The sequence below is a fragment of the Paecilomyces variotii genome (assembly GCF_004022145.1).
Source record: "Paecilomyces variotii strain CBS 101075 chromosome Unknown C8Q69scaffold_21, whole genome shotgun sequence".
In the NCBI taxonomy this organism is placed as follows: domain Eukaryota; kingdom Fungi; phylum Ascomycota; class Eurotiomycetes; order Eurotiales; family Thermoascaceae; genus Paecilomyces; species Paecilomyces variotii.
In genome coordinates, this window is record NW_021167160.1 from 68,412 (window position 1) to 82,906 (window position 14,495).

Consider the following 14,495-nt stretch of genomic DNA (forward strand, 5'->3'; position numbering starts at 1 on the left):
TAAAATAAAGGTATTCTCTACTAAAATGTTGAGATAATTGGATATATCATGTTTTTGGCCTTATGTACCTTTTGTATGGGAACACTATACAAAAGGTACCTAAAAAATTTTTGGAAGGTATGGTAGGAATTGAAGATACGGGAGGGCTCACCCACGACGGCAGGAGTGGGTGAGCTAACAGTCACGGATATTAGGCGATCCATGTTCGATAGGCCCTTCTGACATGCATTTGTAAAAGCAATATTCCGTATGTAGCTATGTTTTGGTCCTCTATTGGTCTGGCGTCCCGAATACGTGCTTCATGAACACGCAGATAGTAGATCTTATCAAGCCTGAACTCTATATACTATTGTCCAGTTACAAGGAGTTTTTGATTCTCTTGCACGATGTGTGAAATAGCTCAGCTTCCGGGATCCGAGCTGACGAACTGCACGGTTGGCCTCCACTTTGAGTCTGGAGTCAGGACACCCGTTCGTCAGAGCGGGCGCCGTCGTATATCTTCGAACTGCTCCGGGGCTCATTAGAAGAAGAAAAATTAGGGGGCCTGACATGAAACACGGCGCCAAGAGCGTGACAGCTGGCTAGGGTTTTGCTCATTCACGATTTCACACAAGCCTCGTCAGTCAACTCTGTCAGGTGGGAGAATTAGAATCTGCCAAGTCTCACAAGCCCTAAGGCATATAATTTTTGCTTCAGGTAGATAGTTAACTGACAGGGTTTCGTAGGATCACTCCGGCTGGTCATGTCCCGAAGTTGGGGACTCGTAAGACACCTAGTACGACCAAGAGTCCCAATGAGATAACGGGGGTGCCATACGGAGTATATTGCGCAATACTTCATATTATGTTCCGTGCCTGATCACCATCACTGTTGTCTGTAGTATCGTTGGCACTAAAGAGTTACAATCTCGTCCTCTACCGGAAGGGCACCCTGTGCCTGTAATTCAAGAGCGACATCGTCCACTTCTTTCCATACTCTGAGTAAATTTCCTCCTGCAATTTTCACCGCATCCTCGTCACTGACGCCCCGCCTCAATAACTCAGCGATAAGTTTGGGGAACTTGGATACATCTTCCAATCCTGTAGGGGTCGTGAGGATACCATCAAAATCGCTGCCCAGCCCGACATAGTCATATCCAACCAGTTCTCCGATATAAATGATGTGATCAGCAACGTGTTCCAGTGTCGCGTTTGCGGGAAAGAGATCTGGGAGACCATCCGATCGGTCCGCAGGAACACAAGATACGAAATCGGGGGAAAAGTTGACCATGACGATCGAGTTCCTCTTTTTAACAAGCTGTAGGACGTCGTCTGGCACATTTCTAGGATGTGGGCAGACACCATAGGCGGAGCTATGACTAAAGATCACAGGGGCTTTGCTTCCTTCCCAGTCGTCCTTCCCAGCTCCCAGGACATCCCGCATCGTTTCAGAGCTCACATGAGAAATGTCCACGATCATCCCCAGACGGTTCATTTCGAACACGAGGCTCTTCCCTTCGTCACTAATTCCATGCCATAGCGGTTGTGCTTTCTTCAGGGTGCCTTCCGCTGTCTCTTGCAGGGCCGCATCTGCAAATCGGTTATGGCAGTTGTGAGTTAAAGTTGCGTACGAGACTCCCATATCGTAGAATCTCCGCAAGTGTGCTAGAGAGTTGCCAATGGAGTGGAGTCCTTCGATTCCAAGTGGAGAGATGATCTTTCCCTCACGAAAAGCCTGGATAGCAGTCGTACCATTAGGAGGAGCAGAAAATACATGCGGATACGCTTGTTGGACCCGCGACATAATGTCCACCTGCTGTATGGTCATTCGAACGCCTTCCAATGTCAGTATTACTCTAACGCTTGCCGGCCATGCCACAAGATGGGCGCAGCCTCTGATCCGATAAAGAGCCAGGATAATCTATAAACATCTCGCAAGAAAAATATTAAGACTTAAAGAGGTATGTGGACATACTCTGTGCATAGTTCTCGTCGGAAAAGTCCATGCCATCTTCCGGGCATGGGACAAAGACGCTCCAGAATGTACCGCCCACTTTGCCCTCGAAGAGTCTAGGCAAGTCAACGTGGCCACTTAAATTGCCATGCGTGAAAGATTCCGTGAAGTTCTTGTCATATATATGATTGCCGTAGAGCATGCGGATAAGAAACGGAAGATCATTGTGCCCATCTTATGATGAAAGTCAGCTGCTTTCATTCTCGTATGTCCAGATAGTGATCGGTACCTATCAGAGGACTTCTCGAGAGAATCCTGTCTACTCTCTCCTCGATCGTTAACCTTCGAGCTTCGTTATCCCCTCTAACGTCGCAGATGCGTAGAGCGAAGAGAGTGACTAGGGGAATCAGGAGGGCAAACGAAGTGATGAGCTTCGCCAGTCGTCGGGAGACTTGCTGTCTTGGAGCTCCTTGAAGCTTCTTCTCAGCGCCCAACAGAGCACGCGTTTCCTCCATCCTGGTTCTGGGTAGCGGATGCGAGTAATCGACTCCACGATACCCGGGTATTCAAGTCTGCTGCGAAAGGTGCAATGGATGGAAAGAAGATTATCAATGGGAGCCAACAGACGAGACAACGGCATGTCTCTTATCGCCGACTGGGGCAGATTACTTAGCTAGCGCTGCCTCCGAACGACGCAATGCGCAGCCACTTCAGTTCTTATAAAGATACGTGCATATTCCTAACTGAGACTACCTAGAGAGCAGTGTATGATAACTAGTCTCTGCTGAATCATATTAATAATAATTGCACCCCCCGCGGACACCAAAACATCGGCCATCTGGCCCGCGGTACCAGAAGCCTTCGCACTCCACATTTGATCCGCGCCATTTTCAGCCACACACGGTGATCACGAAACCGACCAGACTTTCACCATCGCTTTTTCTTCTCTCAGTCGCCCTGCGCAGATACTCTGATGGCTGCATTATCACTGCTGTGAAATCCACTTCAAGCGGGCGGACATCCTCAGCGTGCCTAAAATGACCTCGAGTCCACCAGAAGCCGCCGCTGCGGTGGCAGGTGAGTGTGAATCGCACAGCTTCCCCGTTCCGTATAGCTGATGATCCTCATCCTAACAGGCTTACTGGAGTTGTGGCACTCGTACCGGCTCGTAATTCTCGTCGCCATCACCGCGGTTGGGACTGTTACCTACATATATCGTACGGCCTATCGCCGGTCGAAAACTTCCCTGTCTTTGTCGACCCCGCCATCACCCCTCGTTCCGTCAGAAAAGATTCCATGGACAAGAGATAGTAAGGTGGTAGAAGCTCGCGCGGACAGTGAATTCGCCAAATTGCCATCGAAGGTCGACTTGAAACAGAACAAACCTACCTCTGGTCCGAAGATAGTGCAAGGGAAAAAGCAAGTCAAGGCCCGAGGCGCGCAACGAAGCCCCGAGCAATCCGAGTCGCCGTTCTTCATACAACCCGTGATCTTCTTCTCGTCTCTTACCGGAAATACTGAGAGATTCGCGCATACTGTGTTGGAGAATTTGCGATCCGCAGCTCAGGCCTATTCCAAGACCGATCGTGGCCGTGGACTGCTTCCGCCTCAGATGCATGACCTGTCTTACATCGACTTCGACGATCATTTCACTGCCGCACCCAAGCCGCCATCGAGCTCTCCGAACACTCAATATTTCTACTGCCTTCTCATTCCTACCTATAACATCGATACCATCATCAATACTTTCCTGGGTCATCTGGAGGAAACGCACCATGACTTCAGGATAGACACAGCACCCCTAGCTCCTCTTACAGGATACTCTGTCTTTGGGTTCGGAGATCGAGAAGGATGGCCCACCGAAGAGGAGGGCTTCTGTTCGCAAGCCAAAGAGTTGGACCGATGGATGGCAAAGCTGACCGGCGGAAAGAGAGCTTATCCTCTAGGCCTTGGCGATACGAAGAGCGATGCTTCGTCCTCTTTGGCAGAGTGGTCCAGCGGAGTGAAAGAGATCTTATACGATATTCTAGCAAACGGTGGCTTGGGCGACGGGGTGGCTGGTAGTGGAGATGCGTTCGAGAGCGATGAAGAAGACCTTGAGAACACGCCTGGTGAAAGCAACACCAGAAAGCCTCGTAAGGCTGCTGCTTCTGGGTCGGTCTTGGATCTTGAAGATATCAAATTTAATGTTGAGAGCCAAAATCCGGGTGCAGGTTCGGCGCCGCTTCCTGTGGACTTTACAACGTTTGGAAAAGAAGCTTCGAATCCCATCACCCAACCGGCGGCGAAAGAAATGGTGCCCAAAAAGTCTCCCACGTATACTGCTCTCACTAAGCAGGGCTACACTATTGTCGGCTCACATTCAGGTGTGAAAATTTGCCGCTGGACCAAGTCCGCTCTTCGCGGTCGCGGGTCTTGCTACAAATACTCGTTTTACGGGATCAAGTCGCATTTGTGCATGGAGACTACGCCGTCTCTTTCCTGTAGTAACAAATGTGTCTTCTGCTGGCGACACGGTACGAATCCCGTCGGCACTACCTGGCGTTGGAAGGTGGATCCCCCGGAGCTTATCTTCCAGGGAGTCAAGGAAGGTCATTACAAGAAGATCAAGATGATGCGAGGAGTCCCAGGTGTCCGTGCCGAACGGTTTGCTGAAGCAATGCGCATCAGACATTGCGCACTGAGCTTGGTAGGAGAGCCGATCTTCTATCCCCACATTAACGAGTTCCTCTCCATGTTGCATGGAGAAAAGATTTCAAGCTTTTTGGTTTGCAACGCTCAGCATCCAGACGAGCTCGCGGCCCTTGACAGGGTAACGCAATTATATGTCTCCATAGATGCCAGTAACAGGGAAAGTCTCCGCAAGATTGATCGACCCCTTCACCGTGATTTCTGGGAGCGTTTCCAGCGCTGCCTCGACATCCTAAGAGAAAAAAGGCATGTGCAGCGCACCGTCTTTCGACTGACTCTGGTCAAAGGCTTTAACGTGGATGATGAGATCACCGGATACGCAAACCTTGTCGAGAAAGGGCTGCCATGTTTTGTTGAAATCAAGGGCGTCACTTACTGCGGCACAAGCTCAAGTGCTGGTGCTGGTCTAACCATGAAGAATGTCCCCTTCTACGAAGAGGTCGCCGAATTTGTGGTTGCACTCAACAACGAGCTCCAAAGGCGCGGTCTCAAATATGGAATCGCAGCCGAACATGCTCACAGTTGCTGCGTTTTGCTTGCATCGGAACGATTCTTTATTGGCGGAAAGTGGCATACTAGGATCGATTACGATCGCTTCTTTGAGCTCCTTGAAAAGGAAAAAAGAGACGGAACGTCCTTCATGCCTGAAGATTACACCAGAGAGACTGAAGAATGGGCGCTTTGGGGAAATGGGGGCTTCGATCCAAATGATGAAAGAGTCTACAGGAAAGGGCGCAACAAGACAGCTCTTCCCCCAGCCGCTTCCTAGGTGGAAATATATCATATACACACTTCCGGTTCGCGGTGGTGGCTGGTGACCTCACTGTGGCTTTTACATTGGTCTTTAGTCCTTGCTCCATCCATATTATATGGCATGGTTAAGGAATTCCGTGACCAATATGACTATATATTATGGCTCCACGAAGGCCATTTTCGTTGCATGTATTAGCAAGCTGTGCCTTTCTACAAATCCATAACTTACCTTGGTCTAGCTACTGATATATATATCTACCTACATACTTTTGTGACCGATAGAGACTCCGGATATGGGGATACTCCAAACCGTCTACAGTAGATTTGAGTTCAAATATAACTCTCGCTTCTTCACCTCTTACGGGTGGAATCAAACTCAATATATTTCTCGGGACCTTTGTCCGCCAAAACCACATCGCCGGACTCCCTTATAAGTTGTCGTCCCCATTGCGTCACAAGCTAGGATTCGAAGCCAATTTTAGAAGTACGTACTCGCGGGCTTTTCATTCTTGCCTCATTTTATTACGTCCTATCTACGATGTCTTCGTCTTATATTCCCATTAGCTATCGGAAAACAGTACCAGTGGCGGGAGAAATATACGCCACGAGAGAGAAGAGACCGTTGGAGTTAGTGAGACTCCGTTAAATTTGGGAAACTACACTGACAACTAAATTACTAACATTTTGTTACTGGAGAATCTATAATCGATACTCCTCGCTTGATCCTCCCTTCAGAGACAGCTCGAATACCCATCAATATGGAATCAAAGAGCACAACCGAAATCCGCGCAGACCTCCACGAAAGAGCTAAGCGAGGACAGGCTCTGAATGACGACGAAAGAGAGGCAGTAATCAAGGCCGAAGCATCTCTTGGAGGGGAAGAGATAGGGAGAGGGTTTGCTGACGAAGCTCCAGCACGTACGTGTGTCATATTACATCTCTTGAGGTTTCTACTGATATCAGCAAGCGGCTCCCTCCCAAGAGGTCAATCCTCATCAGTGTGCGTGGGCTTCAAAAGCAGACGATGTGCTCAGCCAGCGACTCGATCGGGTCACGAAGGATGATGCAAGAGATCTGCAGTCGAAAGAGGTAAGTGTCAGATCAGTTTCAACATGGTGGTTCTTTGTTTAGTCACGCTACATCCCTCCCTCGAAAAAATCGAGACTATACTGTGATGATAAATCAGTAACACATCCTATTCTAGACTCGGGCTTTCGATAAGCTTCCTGCGAAAGCGTCGCTTGCATCAAATGTACAATCTGTTGCGGACCAGAATGAGGATACGAGATTTCCCGAACTCCGGCCTCCTCCTGGATCGTAGAGTTCTGACCAGATGAGTCAACCGTTTTATAGTAGATAGTATCATAGGTCAGATTCGGTGATCGAGCGGCATTGGAATTCAGGATGAAGTTTCAGCAGATGACTGCTCGTGCTGTTGGTACAAATGATCTCGATCACAAAATATGGTTTTCAGATTGCACAGAAGTGCTCCTGTAGATGCCCGAGATAAGAATGTATCGACAAAGATAACAGTAATTGGCAGTAAAAAAAAGCGGGTGTCAAAAAAGACACCTCTTGTTCTATCTGATGCACCGAACCTCTGAGACAATTACGCACCGGACTAGTATGCATAATGTCTCTGGTATTGTATTGCTTGCAAAAGGGAGTCAAGAGATCAGTAAATCAAAAAATCCGTACAATGGTATATATGAGGCCGGCGACCGACCGGCTCACAGCAGGGGAACCTCGCAATGAGGACTATTAAAACCATTTCCGAACGCCAGCGCCGGTGCCCATCACATCTTGCCTTCATGAAACAGAATATATCATAACCCCGATCAGTCCATCCATATTCTACAGGAAATACTCACTGCGGCCTGGTCGCGAGGAAGGAACGTGCCGTTGATCATCACTGACAGCACTGAATAGCTTAAATGTAGGTTTGAGATCCTCGCGAATTTCACAAACAGAGGCCAGGTTACCGCACCGATAACAATAGTTGGGAGCACTCCAGACCGTCACAACGTCTTGATTAGCGAAATGATATTTGTAGCCCTCGTTAACCAGCTGGTGCGCACGAGCAATCAGCGTGAGGTCATTGACGTGACAGAATTCTTCTGCCACTTTGTCACCAAAGAGCCAACCTGGATACCTTGTGAGTGAAGATCATACGGGGCGTCAAGATATTACACATACCAGCTCCTCTAGGGCTGACCGCCCAGGTCTCAACGTCTTCGGGATCCGACCATACAAGATCGCAGAATGCACCTTCATGCGGGATCTCCTGCGCTCGAGCGACGACACGCACCTGGTCCAAGGTCCTGATTTCTGGACTCAAGCCTCCGTGTACACACAGGACCTTGCCATCAATAATGGCACCAAGTGTCATAAAGTCAAATACCTGACAACAGGCTTTCCATACAGAAGCATTGCCGTATTTTTGGAAACATTCCTCGTAGAAACCGTAAACCTGCGTAATCTGCCTCGACTCGTGGTTTCCTCGAACCAAGGTTATCTTGTCTGGGTATCTATGGAGTATCAGCACCCGGCGGCCCTATGAGAACGGGCATAGATACTTACTTAGCCTTCAGACAAAGCAGCAACGTCAATGTCTCCAAACTGAAATATCCACGGTCGACGTAGTCTCCTAAGAAAACGAAGTTCCCCGTAGGTGCATGATCCCCAGATGTAGCGCTCGGTGATCGCTCCCTCTGCCCACTACCGTTCGACCCAGAATCATCATCGCCGTCATCACCAGGAGCATCCGCGTTCCTCAACCTCTTCCTGAGTTTCGGGTCAGTGATAGTGGATGGGGGTTCGATATCTTCCGATGAGATCACAGTAGGAGCAGTAGCTGGGGTCTCAACCGCCGGCTGGTTTGGCATGCCTCCAGCAACGCGAAAGAGTTCTAGCAAATCGTAGAATTGACCATGGATATCTCCACATATCGTAACCGGTGTAGAGACAGGTTGTATGTTTGACTCTAGATGAAGATAAAAGTCAGCGAGGTGAGCATCTACCCAAGTCTGGCTGCGGATAATCACCTTCCATCATGAATTCCTTCACCATCTCGCAGAGCTGCTTCATGTGGTGCTCTGACAAGTACTTGCAGTCCTTAGCGGCTTCTAGCCATTCATCTGGACCGGCATTTCGTTTCAGACGCGCAGGCCCGGGCTGCGGCACTGTTCTCTCGGCCATTTCAGAGCTCTGAGCACGTTACAAAGGAAGGGTGTGTCCAAGGCGTTCAGGACAGAAGATGATGTGGGATCACAGATCTCCTCGGGGTAGAAGGGATCCAGTCGGGTGAACTTTCGAAAGAAAGTCCACAGGTTCTCACGGAAGATCCCTCAATGGGAAAACAACTGTCAAGGGTGATCCTGGGGAAGTTCGAAGCGTGTCCAATTGCCCCCCGCAGGTTGTTGGAGGAGCGGGAGTGGGAGCGTGCTTGGCGTCCTTCGACGCCCGTACTCTCCGTACGGTTGTATCCAACATCACCGAGCAACTCTCCGCAAAGACTGAAATACTGGATTGCAAGCGGGATTTTCTTCTCTCTATAGAGCTTTTTCTGTCCTCTGATAGTCGGGTTAACCCCGCTTGAGCATGCGGAGACCAGTTCTCTTCGCACTTATCCAACCCCTCGTCCCCAGTGATCTACGCATAATAAGTACCTAGGTAGCTTATCGATAGTCTCCTAGTGCCAAACGCTGTTGCAACTCGCAAACCGCATCTCAGAATGACCCAAGTGTCCATTTCAAAGCCCACTGGAGGCGTGCTTCCTATCTCTGCTTCCGCGACCCAGAAAAATGCATCTACTCCATCGAAAAGTTCGGCAAAACCACCTACTCCGAGGCTCAAGCTGCTTGTGAGACGACTCCCTCCTGGTTTAACACAAGTGGAATTTCAGAGTGCTCTGGGGGAGGAATGGAAACTCGGCGCAGGGAAAGTAGATTGGTTTCAGTATAAAGAGGGCAAGGTTTCGAAAGAGTATGTGGTGTTACCTATCTCATCTCTCATCATGCTAACATGCTACGATTTCTCAGTCCTGCAAAGCCATCCCGGCCATCGCGTGCCTATCTTCGTGTTGCTTCAGAACAATATATTGGTCCCCTAGCAGAGAAAGTCGGTCGAACCTCGTTCTTGGATTCCCGTAATACGGCAGGCGATCCTGTTCTCTTGGGCCCGCCGTCTCTGGAGTTTGCGCCCTTCGCCCGTGTACCGGGCAGTCGTGTACGCAAGGATGCACGGCAAGGGACTATCGATCAGGATCCGGAATTCATTGACTTCTTAGAGAGTCTCACAAATCCAATCACAAAACCTGCACCCGTCGAGGCAACAGCGGATGGGGAGAAGGCTGAGGCTGTGACAACGACCCCCTTAGTGCAGTATATTAAGGAAAAGAAGGCCAACAAGACCAAGGAGAGCGCATCATCTGCTAAGGGCACGAAGCACGGAAGATCAGAGAAGGATAGCAAGCCGGAGAAGGTGCAAGCAAAGAAACTGCTACAGAGACCTGACAAGGATGCTCCCCCAACGACGTCCACGACGGACAAGAAGGCTAAGAGCGAGAAGGCCACCAAAGAAGCCATAAAGGTCGCAAACAAGCAAGCTGCAAATGTAGCCGCTAAAGCATCGGCGAAAACACCACCGGCTACAACTTCCAAAGAGACTCCTGCACAGACGTCTGCACCTGAGCGGAAGAGAGAACGAGGGAACATCAGTGCAGCCGCCAGAATTGTCCAGCGCGATCTCGGACTGGCTCCTCCCGGTAATCGTCGCAGAGGGGGCAAGTCGACTACTACGTCTACCGACACCGACGCCTCCAAGACAGGAGGAAGCTCTCAGGAACCTGTCTCCTCTCCTGCCGCTGGGAAGCAGCCGGCAGCAGCCAGGTCATCTAAAGAGGCCAAGGAGACTGCAGCAACGCAGAAAAGTGCAACTGAAAAAGCCAGCGGTGCAACACCGTCTCAATCGACAGTAGCTTCCTCGACTGTCCGTCCAGCGTCTTCCGCTGGTAAGTCTTCGAAATCTGTGAAATCGAAACAGCCAGCTCCGACTGGGTCAACTCAGGCGTTCCTGAAACACGCCAATCCCTCACAAGGCGTAACAGAGCCTCTCCTGGAGGCAGCTTTCGCGTCGTTTGGACGTATCACAAAGGTTGAAATTGACAAGAAGAAAGGATTCGGGTACATCGACTTCGCTGAGCCGGAAGGTCTCCAGAAGGCCATCGCAGCCAGCCCTGTCTCAGTCGCCCAGGGCCAAGTAGTCGTCCTCGAGCGGAAGTCGAGTCCTTCGACTGAGAAGTCGCGCGGTAAAGGGCGCAATGAGCAACAGTCGCCATCCAGCCGTGGGAAGTCTGGAAGCGGTGGTGGACGTGGACCGGGTGGAGGAGAGAGCAGTCAATCTACACCTCGAGGATCAAGGGGTAGCAGAGGAGGGTCAAAGAATAAGAACAGCAACAACAACAAAGGTGGTGGTACTGGAAGCACGGCCAACGCGGCCACGGCTGAGTCTAAATGAGTCGCTGCCAGTGCTCTTCTAGAGTTATCCTTCCATAGTTAAAGTCCTGTTAGAATGATACCCATCCGATACTCTTTATCCTACTGTATATTATGTCTCATGGCTACTACCGAATAAATCTTCCGCAATGCTGTCTAGCCACTGTACTAATCAGCGTCATTACCATTACCAGACTGTGTCGAAGATAATCGCTATCTGGATATCAAGTGCCTCGTAACGGTAGCAACGTTACCCCGATAATAGATTCAGACTCGCGAACAGAATGTGGCTCGGTTCTGCAGAATCGTTGACATGGTTGCTCAGCACGCTGGCAAGGTAGCCACTGTACCAGTCTTGGTCATCTGCAGTTCTCCGGGGAATTTCATTACAAGGTTTTATGGTTACTGTTACTCGTGCAGAGAATCGCTAAAGATATTCTTCAGAAAATATTCCATTTCTGATCTATTCATGGACAAGCAAAACTTATATTCCACTTCCTATCCCAAACTAACACCGTGCATCAAAGTGTAGAGGGGAAAGGGGCCTTTCAGACCTCCTCGACACCCACCAAGTCCAACCGACCGAAGTCAAGACGTCGAGACAAGGTAAAGATCATCACCACTCCCTGGACACAGATACCGAAGCACCGGAAACAAGCCCGCCTTGCGGCAGTTTGTAACACAGCACAGTTGGAACCGGTCGAGGCGGGAGTAAAAGGCTTCACTTTAGGGCATCGAGGACATAGAAGTCATCAGCAAGGGTGGAGATTCTGTAGCTCTTTTAGAGAATACAGTGAGAGGACGTCTACTGTAGAAATGATTCTATGAACTGTTCGAAATAGTTAGCATCCACAGCCAAAAGTTGAGAGAATGGTCACTGTAGGGGAGGGGATCACATACGTAGAGTCGCTTAATTCTTCACAGAGAGTCGAGGGTGCGACGGCTACTTATATCTGTCAGTGGAGTCGTGTGACCGCGCTAAGCCTAAGCGAAGGTGTGGATGTTTGACAGGTTTGCGTAAATCAAAAACATTTTCATTGGTCAACATCTCTTCGCTCGAGCTCTCCACTATCAATTCGGTATGGCCGGTGAAGAAAAGTTTTTTTGAAGCGAGGAAGTGGATTCTCTTATGCTATCATAATCGATGCCCTGAGCAATCGTCGAATACGCTTCTCAGCTTCTAGACGGAGGGGCGATAATGATGATAGAATCCAGGCGAACCGTCCCCTAGTGCTGCTGTTGTTCGCCTCTGAGACATCGCTTTTACTGTACTATGGTAGACCGTAGTACTGAGTAGAATTTCTTCGCTCGTTACTGGAGCACAGCACTACTCTACTCCACCGAGTCCTATTCGAAGGTTTTGGATAATAGTATTCCAGTCATGTCATGGCCACCATGCATGTCTGGGCAAAGCTCAAAGAACACATATATAGGCTCAATCCGAATACTGATCATATTATTGGCTCCAGAGAAGAGTTAAAAAATGCGTTTGATGAGCTCATTCAGCAAGCGTGGTGCAGTCTAGGTCAAGAAGACTTCAATGGGTTGATCAAGTCCATGGAATCGACTATAAAAGTAGTATTGCTGGCAAAGGGGTGGTATACTAAGTACTATAGACTATTTCCAGTTATGTGATTGAAGAGACGTTGTCTTAACATACCATAATAAAATTCTAGGGTCCTAGGTCCTCTAGGTTCTGAATAGTATTCGATTTAAAACCACGTATATATATTTTTCAACAGGTGCGGGAGGCGGAATATCAAGAACATTTGACTACTGGAAAAGGAAATATGCAGCAACCTACGTTCCGTTCCTGGGCTCCCAATCTCGGCCATAGTCGGAAAGTGGTACGATATACAACTAGCAAAAAGCCTATACTATTTTGTGGAAGATTCTATTCACTTTGTACCTGTGGTCTCTTGAAAACAGAGCCAGTAGTGACGAAAGTTCTATAGATACTTCAGCCAAGAGACTACTAGACTTTGAGTATTGTGCATTGATAAACATAGATCTAGTCAGTTTATTCGTGGATCATGGCACAATCAACTCTTGATGTACCTTCTGTTGATTTTATTGTTAGCAATTACAATTTCCCCAATGACAGGAAGACTTACATACATAGGATCAGGAGGACTACCCGTGCTGGTAGAAGTTGTATCGCAATCTCTGTCCCTACGCAATATGATGCTAAACCGAGGATTCGAATAGAGTAGGTCTTAGGGCATAAATTGGATAATCTGAAGACAAGCAAAGATGAAGCAAGGGTGTTTGCTGAATAAGTATACGAGTCCCAAAGGATAACAGTGAACGAACTGAAGAATCCCCTGGACAAGTGGCGGGGTTCAGGGTCTAATTCACCGCGCAATAGAATGGAAAGAGAAGCAGGGACGAGATGGATCAGAATGAAGTTAGGGATATATGAAAGCATTTTTCAGTATTTGAACGAATGACTATTATCCTTAAGGACGCACAAAACTCAAAACTTGTGCAAGATCTCAACACTCCACCTTCTGCTGTATCCCCTTGAACCTCCCCTGGGCCATCTTAACTCCGCACCGCGTTCCAATAAACAACTTGTATCATTCAATTCACCGCATGTACACGGAGCACATAGATAGTACTGAGTATTCTATTCCTGCGGTGTAATCCAGTCACGGGTTGTTCGGGTTTACTTCATCTCATCCCCAATATATAAATAGTAATTAGCAACGTTAAAATCTCTATGTGGGAGATAACATCGCTCGTGGTACACTGCGCCTCTCACGGTGCCGAGATGCGGGCTTATTATCTAAGATTTAGAATATTGCCTTCTTCTCCGCGAAAATAAACAAGTGCTACGACCTATGTAGTTTATCAAATGTGGGAAAAGGAGATTTCCATGGGGATATATAAATGATCCTTGGCCCACCCTGATTCTGCTGTCAAGAAAGAACTTGTAGCACTAGAAATCCCATATACCACTTCTGTAAATAGAGAAACCATCCACGCAAATAGACCAAGTCCAGAACGCAGTGATTTAACTAGCCGCAGCTTGGGCCAGGTCGACTTTGTTCCCAACCGGCCTCCACGCTTCGAGATGGCTACCTACTTATCCGTATCGTTGCAGTGGCCTTGAATCCAATTAATTGGAAACGTCTGGAGAATACGGCAGCCCCAGGGGCGACTATAAATCACGACTACATTGGTGTCGTCGCTGCAGTTGGTGCATCCATAGTTCGAGTTAGAAATCGTGTCTGTGGCCTGGTCAACGGTGGTGGCAGCACACCGATGGAGAATGGCCCCTTTTCAGAATACATAGTCGTCAAAGGGAATATCCACATGAAAATCCCAGAGGGCGTGAGATTTGTTAACGCAGCAACTGCAGGATTCGGCATAACGACCGTCGGCCAATGCCTCTATGGTCTATCTGGATTAGGGCTGACTGTCAGCTGAGATCGTAAGTTAAGGCGCTTATTGCCGAACTCTACGATGGCTGCGGGCTGTTGGCTTAATTATTACTTACAGCAAAACAAAAGCTATAAGACTTATTCATATACCGTTAAGAATATCGGGACAGGTTCCCATTTCATAGCAATTAACGATTTTGAATATTAGGCTAGGTATAAAAAAAAAGACAAAAAAGGA

The 14,495-nt window shown here is 48.6% G+C and overlaps 6 protein-coding genes across 6 annotated transcripts; 3 read left to right on the top strand and 3 right to left on the bottom strand.

Annotated features, from left to right (window-relative positions):
- Positions 1 to 249: 249 nt before the first annotated feature.
- Positions 250 to 763, bottom strand: C8Q69DRAFT_188041 (hypothetical protein). Its single transcript, XM_028625943.1, has 2 exons — positions 714 to 763; positions 250 to 629 (listed from the first exon to the last, which is right to left on the bottom strand). The coding sequence occupies exon 2, from the start codon at positions 549 to 551 to the stop codon at positions 327 to 329; it is 225 nt and encodes a 74-aa protein (XP_028481026.1). The 5' UTR covers positions 552 to 629; positions 714 to 763; the 3' UTR covers positions 250 to 326.
- Positions 764 to 2,679, bottom strand: C8Q69DRAFT_188040 (renal dipeptidase family). Its single transcript, XM_028625942.1, has 3 exons — positions 2,222 to 2,679; positions 1,954 to 2,166; positions 764 to 1,814 (listed from the first exon to the last, which is right to left on the bottom strand). Exons 1-3 carry the CDS (start codon positions 2,445 to 2,447, stop codon positions 892 to 894), a joined length of 1,362 nt encoding a protein of 453 aa, XP_028481027.1. The 5' UTR covers positions 2,448 to 2,679; the 3' UTR covers positions 764 to 891.
- A 1-nt stretch (position 2,680) lies between these two features.
- C8Q69DRAFT_188020 (flavodoxin and radical SAM domain protein) lies at positions 2,681 to 5,504 on the top strand. Its single transcript, XM_028625940.1, has 2 exons — positions 2,681 to 3,009; positions 3,069 to 5,504. Exons 1-2 carry the CDS (start codon positions 2,970 to 2,972, stop codon positions 5,390 to 5,392), a joined length of 2,364 nt encoding a protein of 787 aa, XP_028481028.1. The 5' UTR covers positions 2,681 to 2,969; the 3' UTR covers positions 5,393 to 5,504.
- A 467-nt stretch (positions 5,505 to 5,971) lies between these two features.
- On the top strand, positions 5,972 to 6,830 carry C8Q69DRAFT_188067 (hypothetical protein). The gene is made up of 4 exons (XM_028625944.1): positions 5,972 to 6,007; positions 6,073 to 6,294; positions 6,344 to 6,465; positions 6,581 to 6,830. Exons 2-4 carry the CDS (start codon positions 6,135 to 6,137, stop codon positions 6,695 to 6,697), a joined length of 399 nt encoding a protein of 132 aa, XP_028481029.1. The 5' UTR covers positions 5,972 to 6,007; positions 6,073 to 6,134; the 3' UTR covers positions 6,698 to 6,830.
- Positions 6,831 to 7,180: 350 nt separating this feature from the next.
- On the bottom strand, positions 7,181 to 8,819 carry C8Q69DRAFT_188034 (TOR signaling pathway phosphatase sita). Its single transcript, XM_028625941.1, has 4 exons — positions 8,421 to 8,819; positions 7,957 to 8,359; positions 7,573 to 7,904; positions 7,181 to 7,520 (listed from the first exon to the last, which is right to left on the bottom strand). Exons 1-4 carry the CDS (start codon positions 8,572 to 8,574, stop codon positions 7,231 to 7,233), a joined length of 1,179 nt encoding a protein of 392 aa, XP_028481030.1. The 5' UTR covers positions 8,575 to 8,819; the 3' UTR covers positions 7,181 to 7,230.
- A 290-nt stretch (positions 8,820 to 9,109) lies between these two features.
- C8Q69DRAFT_409796 (putative nonsense-mediated mRNA decay protein Upf3) lies at positions 9,110 to 10,893 on the top strand (the record flags this gene model as incomplete). Its single annotated transcript, XM_028628262.1, has 2 exons — positions 9,110 to 9,360; positions 9,417 to 10,893. The coding sequence occupies 2 exons, from the start codon at positions 9,110 to 9,112 to the stop codon at positions 10,891 to 10,893; spliced, it is 1,728 nt and encodes a 575-aa protein (XP_028481031.1).
- Positions 10,894 to 14,495: the final 3,602 nt, after the last annotated feature.